This window comes from Nerophis lumbriciformis, linkage group LG01 (genome assembly GCF_033978685.3).
Source record: "Nerophis lumbriciformis linkage group LG01, RoL_Nlum_v2.1, whole genome shotgun sequence".
Lineage (NCBI taxonomy): Eukaryota > Metazoa > Chordata > Actinopteri > Syngnathiformes > Syngnathidae > Nerophis > Nerophis lumbriciformis.
The window spans coordinates 78,737,220-78,754,689 of record NC_084548.2 but is presented as its reverse complement, the minus strand read 5'-3'; the positions used below and the strand labels follow the sequence as shown (position 1 = coordinate 78,754,689).

The window sequence follows — 17,470 nt, the reverse complement described above, 5'->3', positions numbered from 1 at the left end:
ATCTTAATCAGGAAAAATTACTAATGATGTTCCAAAAATTCTTTTTTTAATTTTTTCAAAAAGATTCAAATTAGCTAGTTTTTCTCTTCTTTTTGTCGGTTGAATTTTGAATTTTAAAGAGTCGAAATTGAAGATAAACTATGTTTCAAAATTTTATTTTAAATGTTTTCGTGTTTTCGCCTCTTTTAAACCGTTCAATTAAGTGTTTTTTTCATCATTTATTCTCTACAAAAAACCTTCCGTCAAAGGAAAAAAAAATGTACGACGGAATGACAGACAGAAATACCCATTTTTTTATATATATAAAATGTATTTATTTAGCTATTCTTGTTTAAATCACACTTATGTGTAACTTACAAATGACAATATATTTATTTATCTAAGTGTGTATCAAACTGGTAGCCCTTGGCATTAATCAGTACCCAAGAAGTAGTTTTTGGTTTCAAAAAGGTTGGTGACCCCTGTACTAGGGCATCAAATCAGTGTCAGTTGAGTCGATCCATAGGTTGCCTGTAGGGATTTTTAATGTCCAGCAGATGTCAGTATTTAGTGACACAGTATCGACACAGTATCAATACAGTTTTGCAATGTGTCGAAACGCTTCATGACGCCTCATCAACCCATCACTACTGTTGACCATGATGAGTCATTTTGGAAGTCCTCTCCCTTCTGACTAAACATAAACAATGACATGATGATTTTATACTCCTCTGGCCCTCAAACATACAGAAAAGAAGATGTTACATTTCCACTAAAGCTGTACTTTAAAATAGGTTAATCATAGGGATTCCCCAGTCCCACCTGTTTCAGGCATTCCTTGAGCTCTCTGCACACGCGCCTGAAGAACCTCCTTGGCCGAGACGAAGAAGATGCGGTCGCTGGCCTGAGCTTGGTCCACCACGCCCAGCTCATGGACCAGGAAATTGGTACAACGGTCCATATGCTGCCTCCGCACCTGGCAGCATAAACACACTTTAGTCAAGTTTCACTGATAAAACCCTTGTCTTGTTGTCAACAAAATGATGCAATAGTAAGAAGAGATACAGTTTAACAGTATATTTCATTTTATACCGCTTGTCCCTCTCATTCTTGTTCAATTATTGTCACCCTCTTTAAATAACTAATATCATGTATATAGTGTAAGGCTTTGGCAATGGTGGTTAGACAAATACACTATGATAAATATTGAAATCAGAAAAAGTGAACAATCAGCATCGATAATTTGCTACCCTGATGCATACCTGCCAACTTTTGAAAAAATCAGAAAAACCTAGTAGCCAGGGTCCAGGGGCCGCAGGCCCCGGTAGGTCCAGGACAAAGTCCTGGTGGGGGGTTGAGGCTTCGCCCCCCGACGCAAAATGATTATTAGCATTCAGACAGGTTAAAATGTTGCTAAAACCATCACTTTTCTATCAGTCACAGTGACTTTTCAAAACAAAAATATTACAGCAAAAATCATATGGGTTGATTGACATGTTTATTCTGTAAGCTAACTTCAATAGTTTGAAATTATTTTGACAGTTAATGCCAGTTATCCTGTCAACCTTTCACAAGACTTCAATTTGTTCATTGAAAGTATAATCACTTTTTACAGTAAACAAATGGTAAAACAGTACTAAACAATTCCATTTAAAAAAAAATTGGTGTCATTATTAACTTTCTGTCCAAGCTTGTATAATCTACTGCCTTGTTCAATTGTAAAAAATATTCTGTGCCTAAAATTCACATTTCTATCACAATTATCATACTGTAAACATGGTAAGCTAACTTCATTAAAATTAATAGTCCTGTCAATAGCATGGAATTACAATTCAAATGTAGTTTTTTTGGAAGCCTTTCAAAAGAATTCAAAATATGAAAAATTAATGAAAATTAATTGAAGCCATCAGACACTTGAAAAGTGGCACATCACATCTCTAATGTAATCATTTGAACTTTTCAACAGAAATAGCACTGCAAAAATATTAAGGACATACTTCTGTATTTTGGTAGTTATGCTGTCAACATTTAACAAGATTTCTTCAACTTGGACTTGAAAGCATAAATAGTATAAACACTTTTAACAGTATAACAGTACTAAACAATTCCAATAGATAACATTGGTGTCATTACCTTTTTGTGGCTAAAATCCAAATGTATTCTATCAGATTGATCATACTGCAAAAATGATATGGTAACTTTATGATAAGTTTACTTGAAGTGGCATAAAACACTGAAAGTGATTGTTCCTATAACCCCTTTGTTTCAAATGTTTGTTCCACTTGTGGCAGTCGGGCACCAGCATACCGTCTTTGACAACTTGAAGTGGCATAAAACACTGAAAGTGATTGTTCCTATAACCCCTTTGTTTTAAATGTTTTATGCCACTTCAAGTTGTCAAAGACGTGCTGTGAAATACAGTCGACAGGATTGCGCACCAAACACGAAGCAAGGCCAAAGCGCATGCATGGTGCAGGAGAACAAAGGACTTCTTTCATTTAAGGTTTGTGATAAACCATCAAACTCATTCGTTAAAAGGACTCTATAGTAATATAAAGTGAGTTTTTCTGGACATTATCATGCAAGAAAAGTTTACTTTTGGGACCGCGATCACCGCGTAATGATTTTTAAAGGTTGCATTACAAACATTTAACTGTCCCATGTGATCAGCCAGTGCGATTGGAAGTCCATGCTCAATTACTGCCTCCGTAAATAAAACTTCGGCATTTATCACATCCGAAGAATCTGTTTGGGCGACGAAAAACGTTGAAAGTTTTCCACTTGTATCGCTAGCAACGGCATTAGACTTGTGTTTTTTTGTCCCAACGTGGTCTTTTACATGGCTAATTCCTCCGTGTCCGATCGAAAAATCTTGTCTGCACAAGGTGCAATTTGCGTAGTTTTCACCCTTTTTGGAAGGGATAATTATTCCCGGATAGGCTTTTGAATATTCTTCACGGAATGACTGCAGTTTTCTTTTCGGTTTAAGACTCGTTTGCCATTTTTCTCCGGCTGATTCCATGATCGTTCGCTCGTTTGGAAACAATGGCAACTGGTGCCTCGTGCTTGGCAGCGGTGCTATAAATAGCCTCGCGCATGGCATTCGGAATGGCTCGATAGGAAGTAACTGGAAGCAGTGTCGATTGTCATTGTTGTTACGCGATTTCGTGAATAAAACTTTAAAAAAAATATTTTTTTTAATTAATGAAAAACCGTATTTTTTATCACTGCAACCGTAACCCGGAATAGGTTGATGAAAACCGTACTAATTACGGGAAAACCGGAGTAGTTGGCAGGTATGCTGATGGATATATCTAACATAAATAAACAATTGAGATGTGTATTTTGCTCCATGTTTGATACTGTACAGACAGGTCAGGTTGTCTCAGAAGACATTTGGCCTCTAACTGGAGCAGGCTTCACTAGTTGAAATACATCTAGTCTCTTCTATCTCAAGAGCTCTCCTATCTTAGTCTTTGAGCATGAACTGGTGCCTTTCATGGGAGCAGGCTTAACTAGTTTGAAAACTACAGTGGGGCAAACAAGTCTTTAGTCAGCCACCAATTGTGCAAGTTCTCCCACTTAAAAAGATGAGAGAGGCCTGTAATTGTCATCATAGGTACACTTCTACTAAGAGAGACAAAATGGGGGGAAAGAATCCAGGATTGGGTTTGAGCATGAACTCTTGCCTCATTAGCGGAGGATTCATCAGTTCAAAGACGAGATAGGAAAGCTCTAGATTAGACTAGCCTTGCTGGACTAGAGCTGTAGACAAAGACTAGATAGGAAAGCTGTAGACTAATCGAGCTGGACAAGACTAGCTGGTCTAGACCTGGACTATTTAGTCTTGTGAATTGATAAAGCTTGCTCCGATTAGAGGCTAGAAGGACAGCAGATATCAAATAATAAATAGCACAGATCTAGTCCAGCTAGTCTAGAGCTGTCCTATCTAGTTTTTTTAGCATGAACTGGCACCTCTCATCAGAGCAGGCATCATCAGTTCAAAGACTAAACAGGACAGCCCTAGATCTAGACCATAGATCGACTAGAAGTCTACCTATTTCGTCAGTTCAAAGATTAAATTAGAAAAGACAGCTCAAATGCTATATATAGTAGCTTTACTAGAGTAGTTCTATCTAGTCTTTAAACTGATGAAGCCTGCTCCAAAGAGAGGTGCCAGTTTATGCTCAAAAACTAGATAGGACAGCTCTAGACTAGCTGGACTACAGCTGTGCTATTTATTATTTGATATCTATCTAGCTGTCCTTCTAATCTCTAATCGGAGCAAGCTTTATCAATTCAAAAGACTAAATAGGCCAGCTCTAGACCAGCTCGATTAGTCTACAGCTTTCCTACCTAGTCTTTGTCTACAGCTCTAGTCCAGCAAGGCTAGTCTAGTCTAGAGCTTTCCTATCTCGTCTTGGAACTGATGAATCCTCCGCTAATGAGGCAAGAGTTTATGCTCAAAGACAGTTCAGCTCTTAACCTAGACTAGGCTAGCTAGGTTAGAGCTGCTTTCATCAGTTGAAAGACTAAGTAGTACAGCCCTAGTCCTAATAGTCTAGTCTAAAGCTGTCCTATCAGGTTTTCAAACTGATTAAGCCTGCTCAGATGAGAGGCACCAGTTCATCATGCTGAAAGACTAGATAGGAGAGCCCTTGAGCTAGACTAGGCGAGCTAGATTAGAGCTGCCTTCGTCAGTTCAAAGACTAGATAGTAATATCTAGATACTTTCAAGGACTAGACAGTACAGCTCTAGACTAGCTGGACAGTTTAGACTAGCTGGATTAGAGCAGGCTTCATCATCTTAAAAACTAGATAGACAACCCTAGACTAGACAAGCTGGACCAGGGCTGTACTAGACTAGTCTTTGAACTGGTAGAGCCTGCACTAATCCAGCTAGTCTAGTCTAGAGCTGTCCTATCTAGTTTTTTAGCATGAACTGGCGCCTCTCATCAGAGCAGGCGTCATCAGTTCAAAGACTAAACAGGACAGCCCTAGGGCTAGTCCATAGCTCGACTAGAAGTGACCTACCTATTTCATCAGTTCAAAGATTAAATTAGGACAGACAGCTCAAATGCTATATATAGTAGCTTTACTAGGGTAGTTCTATCTAGTCTTTAAACTGATGAAGCCTGCTCCAAAGAGAGGTGCCAGTTTATGCTCAAAAACTAGATAGGACAGCTCTAGACTAGCTGGACTACAGCTGTGCTATTTATTATTTGATATCTATCTAGCTGTCCTTGTAATCTCTAATCGGAGCAAGCTTTATCAATTCACAAGACTAAATAGGCCAGCTCTAGACCAGCTAGTCTAGTCCAGCTCGATTAGTCTACAGCTTTCCTATCTAGTCTTTGTCTACAGCTCTAGTCCAGCAAGGCTAGTCTAGAGCTTTCCTATCTCGTCTTGGAACTGATGAATCCTCCGCTATTGAGGCAAAAGTTTATGCTCAAAAACTTGACAGTTCAGCTCTTAACCTAGACTAGGCTAGCTAGGTTAGAGCTGCTTTCATCAGTTGAAAGACTAAGTAGTACAGCCCTAGTCCTAATAGTCTAGTCTCGAGCTGTCCTATCCGGTTTTCAAACTGACTAAGCCTGCTCAGATGAGAGGCACCAGTTCATCATGCTCAAAGACTAGATAGGAGAGCCCTTGAGCTAGACTAGGCGAGCTAGATTAGAGCTGTCTTCGTCAGTTCAAAGACTAGACAGTACTATCTAGAAGTCTACCTATTTCATCAGTTCAAAGATTAAATTAGAAAAGACAGCTCAAATGCTATATATAGTAGCTTTACTAGAGTAGTTCTATCTAGTCTTTAAACTGATGAAGCCTGCTCCAAAGAGAGGTGCCAGTTTATGCTCAAAAACTAGATAGGACAGCTCTAGACTAGCTGGACTACAGCTGTGCTAGTTATTATTTGATATCTTTCTAGCTGTCCTTCTAATCTCTAATCGGAGCAAGCTTTATCAATTCACAAGACTCAATAGGCCAGCTCTAGACCAGCTAGTCTAGTCCAGCTCGATTAGTCTACAGCTTTCCTATCTAGTCTTTGTCTACAGCTCTCGTCCAGCAAGGCTAGTCTAGTCTAGAGCTTTCCTATCTCGTCTTGGAACTGATGAATCCTCCGCTAATGAGGCAAGAGTTTATGCTCAAAGACAGTTCAGCTCTTAACCTAGACTAGGCTAGCTAGGTTAGAGCTGCTTTCATCAGTTGAAAGACTAAGTAGTACAGCCCTAGTCCTAATAGTCTAGTCTCGAGCTGTCCTATCCGGTTTTCAAACTGATTAAGCCTGCTCAGATGAGAGGCACCAGTTCATCATGCTCAAAGACTAGATAGGAGAGCCCTTGAGCTAGACTAGGCGAGCTAGATTAGAGCTGTCTTCGTCAGTTCAAAGACTAGACAGTACTATCTAGAAGTCTACCTATTTCATCAGTTCAAAGATTAAATTAGAAAAGACAGCTCAAATGCTATATATAGTAGCTTTACTAGAGTAGTTCTATCTAGTCTTTAAACTGATGAAGCCTGCTCCAAAGAGAGATGCCAGTTTATGCTCAAAAACTAGATAGGACAGCTCTAGACTAGCTGGACTACAGCTGTGCTATTTATTATTTGATATCTATCTAGCTGTCCTTCTAATCTCTAATCGGAGCAAGCTTTATCAATTCACAAGACTAAATAGGCCAGCTCTAGACCAGCTAGTCTAGTCCAGCTCGATTAGTCTACAGCTTTCCTATCTAGTCTTTGTCTACAGCTCTAGTCCAGCAAGGCTAGTCTAGTCTAGAGCTTTCCTATCTCGTCTTGGAACTGATGAATCCTCCGCTATTGAGGCAAGAGTTTATGCTCAAAGACTAGACAGTTCAGCTCTTAACCTAGACTAGGCTAGCTAGGTTAGAGCTGCTTTCATCAGTTGAAAGACTAAGTAGTACAGCCCTAGTCCTAATAGTCTAGTCTAGAGCTGTCCTATCCGGTTTTCAAACTGATTAAGCCTGCTCAGATGAGAGGGACCAGTTCATCATGCTCAAAGACTAGATAGGAGAGCCCTTGAGCTAGACTAGGCGAGCTAGATTAGAGCTGTCTTCGTCAGTTCAAAGACTAGATAGTACTATCTAGAAGTCTACCTATTTCATCAGTTCAAAGATTAAATTAGAAAAGACAGCTCAAATGCTATATATAGTAGCTTTACTAGAGTAGTTCTATCTAGTCTTTAAACTGATGAAGCCTGCTCCAAAGATAGGTGCCAGTTTATGCTCAAAAACTAGATAGGACAGCTCTAGACTAGCTGGACTACAGCTGTGCTATTTATTATTTGATATCTATCTAGCTGTCCTTCTAGCCTCTAATCGGAGCAAGCTTTATCAATTCACAAGACTAAATAGGCCAGCTCTAGACCAGCTAGTCTAGTCCAGCTCGATTAGTCTACAGCTTTCCTATCTAGTCTTTGTCTACAGCTCTAGTCCAGCAAGGCTAGTCTAGAGCTTTCCTATCTCGTCTTGGAACTGATGAATCCTCCGCTAATGAGGCAAGAGTTTATGCTCAAAGACTAGACAGTTCAGCTCTTAACCTAGACTAGGCTAGCTAGGTTAGAGCTGCTTTCATCAGTTGAAAGACTAAGTAGTACAGCCCTAGTCCTAATAGTCTAGTCTCGAGCTGTCCTATCCGGTTTTCAAACTGACTAAGCCTGCTCAGATGAGAGGCACCAGTTCATCATGCTCAAAGACTAGATAGGAGAGCCCTTGAGCTAGACTAGGCGAGCTAGATTAGAGCTGTCTTCGTCAGTTCAAAGACGAGATAGGAAAGCTCTAGATTAGACTAGCCTTGCTGGACTAGAGCTGTAGACAAAGACTACATAATCGAGCTGGACTAGACTAGCTGGTCTAAACCTGGACTATTTAGTCTTGTGAATTGATAAAGCTTGCTCCGATTAGAGGCTAGAAGGACAGATAGATAGATATCAAATAATAAATAGCACAGATCTAGTCCAGCTAGTCTAGAGCTGTCCTATCTAGTCTTTTAGCATGGACTGGCGCCTCTCATCAGAGCAGGCGTCATCAGTTCAAAGACTAAACAGGACAGCCCTAGCGCTAGACCATAGTTCGACTAGAAGTGACCTACCTATTTCATCAGTTCAAAGATTAAATTACCGTAGGACAGACAGCTCAAATGCTATATATAGTAGCTTTACTAGAGTAGTTCTATCTAGTCTTTAAACTGATAAAGCCTGCTCCAAAGAGAGGTGCCAGTTTATGCTCAAAAACTAGATAGGACAGCTCTAGACTAGCTGGACTACAGCTGTGCTATTTATTATTTGATATCTATCTAGCTGTCCTTCTAATCTCTAATCGGAGCAAGCTTTATCAATTCACAAGACTAAATAGGCCAGCTCTAGACCAGCTAGTCTAGTCCAGCTCGATTAGTCTACAGCTTTCCTATCTAGTCTTTGTCTACAGCTCTCGTCCAGCAAGGCTAGTCTAGTCTAGAGCTTTCCTATCTCGTCTTGGAACTGATGAATCCTCCGCTAATGAGGCAAGAGTTTATGCTCAAAGACAGTTCAGCTCTTAACCTAGACTAGGCTAGCTAGGTTAGAGCTGCTTTCATCAGTTGAAAGACTAAGTAGTACAGCTCTAGTCCTAATAGTCTAGTCTAGAGCTGTCCTATCCGGTTTTCAAACTGATTAAGCCTGCTCAGATGAGAGGCACCAGTTCATCATGCTCAAAGACTAGATAGGAGAGCCCTTGAGCTAGATTAGAGCTGTCTTCGTCAGTTCAAAGACTAGATAGTACTATCTAGATACTATCAAGGACTAGACAGTACAGCTCTAGACTAGACTAGCTGGACAATTTAGACTAGCTGGATTAGAGCAGGCTTCATCAGCTTAAAGACTAGATAGACAACCCTAGACTAGACAAGCTGGACCAGGGCTGTACTAGACTAGTCTTTGAACTGATAGAGCCTGCACTAATCCAGCTAGTCTAGGCTAGAGCTGTACTATCTAGTCCTTAAAAGTATCGAGATAGGCCAGCTCTCGTCCAACTAGTCTAGTCATGGTTTTAGCGCTGTCCTATCTAGTCTTAGATCATGAAGTGATGAGAGACCACTTGTGATCCAAAGTAGGAAGTCCTGTATGAATATTACAGAATATGGACTAACCTCATCCATGTATTCCGGTTCTGAGGCGGAGGCGTCCCAACGGTTGTTAAGGATGAAGATGTTGGGACTGGACAGCCGCTCGTTGACTTTGTGAAAGAACGACTTCTCCTGCATGGACAAATATTTGTCATTTGTTTTTTCAGAAGCAAAACATTAGCATTTATTTGAAAATCCTTTTCCTATTCTAAAGCACATGCACACTTGACCATCAATGAAGATATTGTAATAAAACAACTTTCTCACCGTCTGCATCAGCGTGGACTCAGAGTTTGCCACAAGAACGAACACGTCAGCATCCAAGCAGAACTTGTCGATCCAGCTGTCCAGTTCTGTGGTCACGTCAATACCTGGGCTGAAGAACACACACTTTGTTAACTCGGGAGTATTATCGCTTCATACTTCTGATCACAGCAGTTGGGGTTACCGTAGGGCTGGGCATAAAACAATATCAATATATATTGCGATAGATACGTAATCGACACCAAACGGATTGCAAAATTCCGGGAATATTCAAAGTTGGAAACTTTCCATGGGAATTAACATTAAATTAGCGTAAAATATCAAATAATATAATTGATCTCATTCACGTAAGAGACTAGACGTATAAGATTTCATGGGATTTAGCGATTAGGAGTGACAGATTGTTTGGTAAACGTATAGCATGTTCTATATGTTATAGTTATTTGAATGACTCTTACCATAATATGTTACGTTAACATACCAGTTGCTTATTTATGCCTCATATAACGTACACTTATTCAGCCTGTTGTTCACTATTCTTTATTTATTTTAAATTGCTGTTCAAATGTCTATTCTTGCTGTTGGCTTTTATCAAATACATTTCCCCAAAAAATGCGACTTATACTCCAGTGCGACTTATATACGTTTTTTCCCTTCTTTATTATGCATTTTTCGGCCGGTGCGACTTATACTCCGGAGCGATTTATACTCCAAAAAATACGGTATTTATAACTGTGTGTGGCATTGCATTAGTGTTTTACAAGCTTCTCATCTTACTCTACAGAATAAGATGGACGCTGTCCAACTTTGAATAATCAAAAAATGATCTAAATTTCCAAAATTCCCGAGCCTAACTTTCCGTGGTAAATTTCCGGAAATTTACCGGAAAGTTTCCACCCCTTTGCAACCCTAGACACCAATAAAAAAAATGCATTCGATAAAGTATTTTTTTTCTTTCTCGTCGGAATGAACCGGAAGTATGGAAGCAAGGTTGGTTGCATGAACAAAGACGCTCGCTCTCTGGTAACCGAGCAACGCAGGAAGTGATCAGTGGGAGTGACACGCTAACAGCCAATCAGGTAACAGTATCAACTATCAACTTTAGTTGCACCATCGTGTTGTCTGCCGGTTGATTCTTGAAAAAGTACAAAATGAAGAAATTGTGGATGAAACAGAAAAAGTCACCTGGACAGTATGGCTTTTTTTTTTTGGACCGTAGTCAGACCAATGTGGTGTGTAACCTTAGCCACGCTCACCCTAACTTCCTGCCACTAAACCTGCAGAAAATAGTTCTTCTCAGGTTTCTATGTTTACATTTTCACACTTTAAGTGTGCAATGTGATTTTAGAAGCTTGTTGACATTGAAAGTTTTGAGTGTTTTTTAGTGGTGTGAATCTTTGGGTACCCAACGATTCAATCTGATTTAGAATTGATTCTCAAATGAACACATTTCTCTAGACCGATTTTCGAAATGTAATACCGTATTTTCCGCACTATAAGGCGCACCTAAAAACCACAAATTTTCTCAAAAGCTGACAGTGCGCCTTATAACCCGGTGCGCTTTATATATGGATAAATATTAAGATTCATTTTCATAAAGTTTCGGTCTCGTAACTACGGTAAACAGCCGCCATCTTTTTTCCCGGTAGAACAGGAAGCGCTTCTTCTTCTACGCCAAGCAACCGCCAAGGTAAGCACCCGCCCCCATAGAACAGGAAGCGCTTCTTCTTCTACTGTAAGCAACCACCCGCCCGCGTAGAAGAAGAAAAAGCGCGCGGATATTACCGTACGTTTCATTTCCTTTGTGTGTTTACATCTGTAAAGACCACAAAATGGCTCCTACTAAGCGACAGGGATCCGGTTCATGAAAAGACGCAATCTCTCCATCCGCACACGGATTACCATTTCACAGCAACTGATATTCCTGTGAACCGCACTGTGGATACAACGGGAGCACGTACGGTGAATATTCGCACCACAGGGAATGAGAAGTCATCCTTCACTGTGGTTCTAGCTTGCCATGCTAATGGCCAGAAACTTCCACCCATGGTGATATTCAAAAGGAAGACCTTGCCAAAAGAGACCTTTCCAGCCGGCGTCATCATAAAAGCTAACTCGAAGGGATGGATGAAGAAAAGATGAGCGAGTGGTTAAGGTAAGTTTAAGTTTACGCGAAGAGGCCGGGTGGCTTTTTTCACGCAGCTTCGTCCATGTTGATATACGACTCCATGCGCGCCCACATCACGCTGGTTTTAATATATTATTAAAGTTTGACTGACCTATTTGACTGTTTTTTTGACATTCCTTTAGCGCAGTTAGATGCGGCTTACAACACGGGGCGGCTTATAGGTGGACAAAGTTTTGAAATATGCCGTTCATTGAAGGCGCGGCTTATAACCCAGGGCGCCTTATGGTGCGGAAAATACGGTACTTGGTATGAAAATTATAATGAAACTTTTTCAAAACAAGTTACAGGTTAGAAAAGCTCCATGGAGATGGTCTTAAAACGTTTTTTTAAAGTGGATTCTTTTAAAGAAAAAACATTTGAAATTGTATTTCACTGTACAAACACATATACACATTCTGTACACATACATTCATTGTACAAACACATATACACATTCTGTACATATACAAGTACATATGCATACTTACACTCATGCACATAATCACGTTTCATCAAACATATATTAACGTTGTTGCCCTAGGATAAACTGGGTGTAACACATGGCACACTGACAAAGCTTAACCTATATGTTACTATAACAATCTACAAGGTTAATGTAGGTTGCTTCTCTTTCTCCCCCTCCATTTTTCTGCATTCTTTCGTATCTCAAGTTATCATTACGTATATGTATTGTTGCATTTAAACAACTGTATTGTTGATAATAAAGGTAAATTATTGGTATTGTTCATTATCAATAGCGCTATTTCTATTGGTATTTGTATTGATCCATTTGTAGTGTAATAATGCTCATTGTCATTTCTGTATTATTTTTTATTTTTCGCTAACTGCTTATTTGCTATTACTTTTACCATCATATTTGTACATGTCCTATTTGCTGATGTTGCTCTATTGTTGTTGTTGTTGTTGTTGTTGTTGTTTGCTGTTGTTGTTTTTGTCTCTCTGTCTAATCCCCTTCTTGTCCCCACAATTTCCCCCTCTGTCTTCTTTTTTTTCTCTTTCTATCCCCTCCTGCTCCGGCCCGGCTGCACTAAATGATAATATAAATACATTTAATAAAGTCAAATACAAATAAGGCAACAAGAGAAGTATCCTACACTTCTCTTTTGTAAAGTAAATCTGAACAGCCGACATGGGCATCTACATCAACTATATGATTTGCCTGAGAAGCTGGACAGGACACAAAAACAAACAAACAAAAAAAAAAAAAAAAAAAAAATGAAATTGTATTTTTGAAAACTTTGAATCTATTTCAAATCGGGTTGAATAAGAAACGCGATTCGGATGTGAATCGATTTTTTGTGTACCCCTAGTGTTAATATGCTTGTGTTGACATTTACTCTCTTTTCTGCCTTGATAGCGGAAAGGAATATAATCGGAGGAAGGTGTTATTTTAAATAAATATGTTTTTCTTCTGTTACATAAAAAATTTCAATTACCGTATTATTAGACATCAATCGATATAAAACTCTTATATCGTGATACAGTTTTCAGCCATATCGCCCAGCCCTAGGTTAAAGGGGAACTGCACTTGTTTTTGGAATTTTGCCTTTCGTTTACAATCATTATGAAAGACAAGAACACACGTCTTTTATTTTTTAGGATTTTAAAGAGAATTAAAACGCTTGCAAAATGTGGCTAATGGGAGTCCCCGTTGACAACTTCAAAACCCTCCATCAACGTTTTATATGCATGCTGCAACTGTATATATATATAATGTAGTACTAGACACGTTTGTGTAATATATGTACCGTATTTTGGTCATTTTAAGCAATACCGGAACTTCCTTCCTCAGCGCATTTATTTCCATTTCAACACACTTCCAACTTCCGGCAACAAACGCAAGAGTGTTTGCAGACTTGGTAATAGACGACAAAGATGGCTATTTTTGGACAAATGTGGATTCCCAACCTTATCTTTTTGAAGCTGAATATACAGAAGATGAACTGCTGCTTATAAGAAGCAAGCACGAAATGAGGCAGAAACATTGGAGCAGGCGAAAGCCGAGAGAGTGAGGTCGGCGTGACTTTACGGTACAAATGTGGAACTTGGAGCCAAGCTATGCCAACATAAATGGTATGCTTACCCAAAATCAACTGGAAAAAACTTCCCCAACCAGCTTGACCAAATGGACTGTCCATCAAGTAAGTCACTTTAATATTGATCATGATAAATGCAGCACATCACCGTACAACTACAGTACACATGCTGCTGAGCTAGCTATGTACAAACAAAACATGACTTGTGGGCTAATACTTTATAAATACTGTAATATGATTGTTCATGTTTTTTGCTCAGTCCATATTGGTGTTCTATCACATTGTGTTGTTTATTACAAATTCAAAAGCCATTGAGCTGCTGACACACCTCTTGCCGTAACTAGCTTACGGCTAATGCCTTAGCATACTGTAGCAAGGCGGTGTGTTACTACGCTAGAAAAATACTTCTTCAGTGTTCGTGCTTACAATAATAATGTTGCTACAGTTTGGTTATTATATAAGTTACGGAATGTAAATAAAGTTTTGTTTACAGTTTTTGAATGCACTTTTAAAGTGATTTAGAGGCAGAATGGATTGACTCCATGAGCTGCCTACAACGAGCTGATTATTACAATTAAAATGCAAATTAAAAACACCCTTTGTCTTCTTGTTTCATATAAGGATTGTGAACGAGAGGCAAAATTCCAAAAAAGTGCAGTTCCCCTTTAACATCACCATTTCCGCAGTAATTCATGTAATGGTTAGTTCAACTCTATGTAATTTGGACAATATTTCTCACCTGTCCAACAAGACCAGATCATCCCTCAGCAAAGCACACTTGGCTTTAGGCCACATAACACAGACCAAGCTGCCTGCATCCAGGTCCTCGTGCTGGTGGAGAGCGTGGGCCAGCTGGTTCACCGTCTGCAAATAGACTTAGACTTAGACTTGGACTAAGCCACAGAAGATCAATCACGTCCACTGTCATGCACTCAGTGTTACCCACCTTAATGCTCTTCTTCTCCTCTGAGCCTTCAGTCAGGATAAAGGACTCGTTTCCATCCGTTCCCTCCACCCTTAGGAAACAGTTGGTGGTGTGTCCGATTCCAGAAGGCAGCACCTTGTCACACAGCATGGCGTTGATCACTGAGCTTTTCCCATTACTGGTCCTACAGAACCAAACACAAACCTGTACTCAGAGACCAAAGCAAGAGAACCTACATATGTGTTTACACTGATCCTATACTACATAATACGGTGCAATTATTTTGACTCGGGGGCCAAATTTAGTGAAAGAAATGTGTCTGGGGGACAATTAACATACACAAGTTGTGAAAATCTGCTGTACAGTATGTGTGCTTGGGTCCCATTGTCATACTTGCCAACCCTCCCGGATTTTCCGGGACACTCCAGAAATTCAGCGCCTCTCCCGAAAACCTCCCGGGACAAATTTTCTCCCGAAAATCTCCCGAAATTCAGGCGGAGCTGGAGGCCACGCCCCCTCCAGCTCCATGCGGACCTGAGTGACGTGTTGACAGCCTGTTGTACATGCATATGTGACCCACCCATAATGTGTCACATTTTTGTGTTGATTTATTTAGTTTATTTTGTGGTTTGAATTCGTTTTTGGAGCTGTCATTACACATTTATCAGTATTCACATTGGTCAGTAGGGGGCAGTAGGGCGTTTCTTCCCAATTGAATGCTATCACCTGCAGACCGGAAGTGTCTTGTCATTCTGATGAGAGCGACCAGTCTGTGAACAATTGAAACGTCCTGTGTGCTTTTTCCTCCTGTATAACAGGTTAGTTTTGGTGAATCAACTCACTGAATAATATCCATGTGATCTTTATAAGTTTAAGTACACATTCTGATGGTGGAGCCTAACTCTAAAGTGTTTGTGAGTTGTAGTTTGTATTTGTGAATGAATCCAGTGCACAGCTGCAGTAATCAATACAAAATGGCGACGTGAGTACGCAATGTTTATATAGGAACGTCTGATCCTAATTCAGACTCCCAAATTAGAGCTCCCGTTGTCTTATTGATTTTATAATGTATATTTGTATAATGTGTGTGTTCTGAAATAGTGACAGAGAATAGAACAAGGACGGACAATTCAAGCCTTAACTCAACAATGAGTAGAGGAGTGTTATGTGTGTGTATAAGTGTAAATAAATGAACACTGAAATTCAAGTATTTATTTTATTTATGTATATATATATATATATATATATATATATAATTTAAAAAAAAAAATATATATATATATATATAGCTAGAATTCACTGAAAGTCAAGTATTTCTTATATATATATATATATATATATATATATATCATAACCACGCCCCCAACCACGCCCCCGCCCCACCCCCGCCCCCACCTCCCGAAATCGGAGGTCTCAAGGTTGGCAAGTACCGTATGCCTATTGTTAGGAACACTAAGACAAAACCTCACAATAAAGTCTGACTGAATGCTAAAAATGCTATGACAGACCGCCTAAAAAAACAGAATGGAATTTTACATAAATGAGACACCCAGAATGTACATGAAAGTAAAGAATATGGGATTTATAATATTAACTATGAAGGATAAAACAATGAATATTGACAACAAATGAACGTCACACCCCCTCTCCATCCACATATTTTACAATCAAGCAAAATGCAACAAAACAAAGCGAAATACGAACGCGGAGGGTAAAAAAATAAACCCACCTACAATCTGATATGTGATACATCACTAAGCTTTAGAAGTTTGTTGTAAAAATCTCCTTCCGTTCTGTCCCTGACACCCGCATTTCAGGCTCTGGAAACACTCTGTGGAAACGCTCCCCACCCACACTGCTTGGTGCCTCGTCTGAGCTGCTGTGACTTAGATGACCATAGGAACTAATTAGATTACCATAGGAACTAATTAGATTATCAAAGGAACTAATTAGATTAGCATAGTAACTAGTATATCATGCAAAAGCGCAGATTCCAACCATTGAAATACTTTGTATAGTTCAAGACTTACGGTCATTAGAAAACATCACTGCACATCATAATGGCAGCTACACTTTACATCTTAAAGATCGAAATAAAGTATTTGGGAATGTTTGGCGGGCCAGATTGAAAAGATTAACGGGCCGCATGCGGACCGGGCCTTAATTCGCCCAGGTCTGTTTTAGGGACAAAAAAATCAGATGTGTGAATTTTTGCAAAAAGTTGTAAGCTTATACTCGTACCAAAATACAAAATACTTGTGGCTAATATGATGTATGGATCTGGTTCCGTGGACCACGAATGAACACATCGAACACCAATTATTAAGCCTAGACAGATGATGACTGAGTCAACTTGCATCATCAATCCATTCATCCATTTTCTAGCGTTTGTCCCTTTCGGGGTCGCGGGGGGTGCTGGAGCATACAAGTATACAAGTCATTAAAAAATACAAATAATAAATAATAATAAATAAAACACTAATGAGGAGGACTGATGTATACAAGTCATTAAAAAATACAAATCATAAATAATAATAAATAAAACACTGGTGAGGAGCAGTGATGCATACAAGTAATTAAAGAATACAAATAATAAATAATAATAAATAAAACACTGGTGAGGAGCAGTGATGTATACAAGTAATTAAAGAATACAAATAATAAATAATAATAAATAAAACACTGGTGAGGAGCAGTGATGTATACAAGTAATTAAAGAATACAAATAATAAATAATAATAAATAAAACACTGGCGAGGAGGACTGATGTATACAAGTAATTAAAGAATACAAATAATAAATAATAATAAATAAAACATTGGTGAGGAGGACTGATGTATACAAGTAATTAAAGAATACAAATAATAAATAATAATAAATAAAACACTGGTGAGGAGGACTGATGTATACAAGTCATTAAAAAATACAAATAATAAATAATAATAAATAAAACACTGG

General features: G+C 39.1%; 1 protein-coding gene across 2 annotated transcripts in view; it reads right to left on the bottom strand.

The window, feature by feature from the left end:
• The window catches only part of mfn2 (mitofusin 2), a 51,123-nt gene that overhangs the window by 23,947 nt on the left and 9,706 nt on the right, over nt 1-17,470 (bottom strand). For both annotated transcript variants that reach the window (XM_072914845.1, XM_072914844.1), the window contains 5 exons: nt 14,534-14,696; nt 14,327-14,451; nt 9,367-9,475; nt 9,124-9,231; nt 802-955 (listed from right to left, as the gene is read on the bottom strand). In XM_072914845.1, coding sequence (XP_072770946.1) covers nt 802-955; nt 9,124-9,231; nt 9,367-9,475; nt 14,327-14,451; nt 14,534-14,696 — 659 coding nt within the window. The remainder of the gene's footprint in view (nt 1-801; nt 956-9,123; nt 9,232-9,366; nt 9,476-14,326; nt 14,452-14,533; nt 14,697-17,470) is intronic.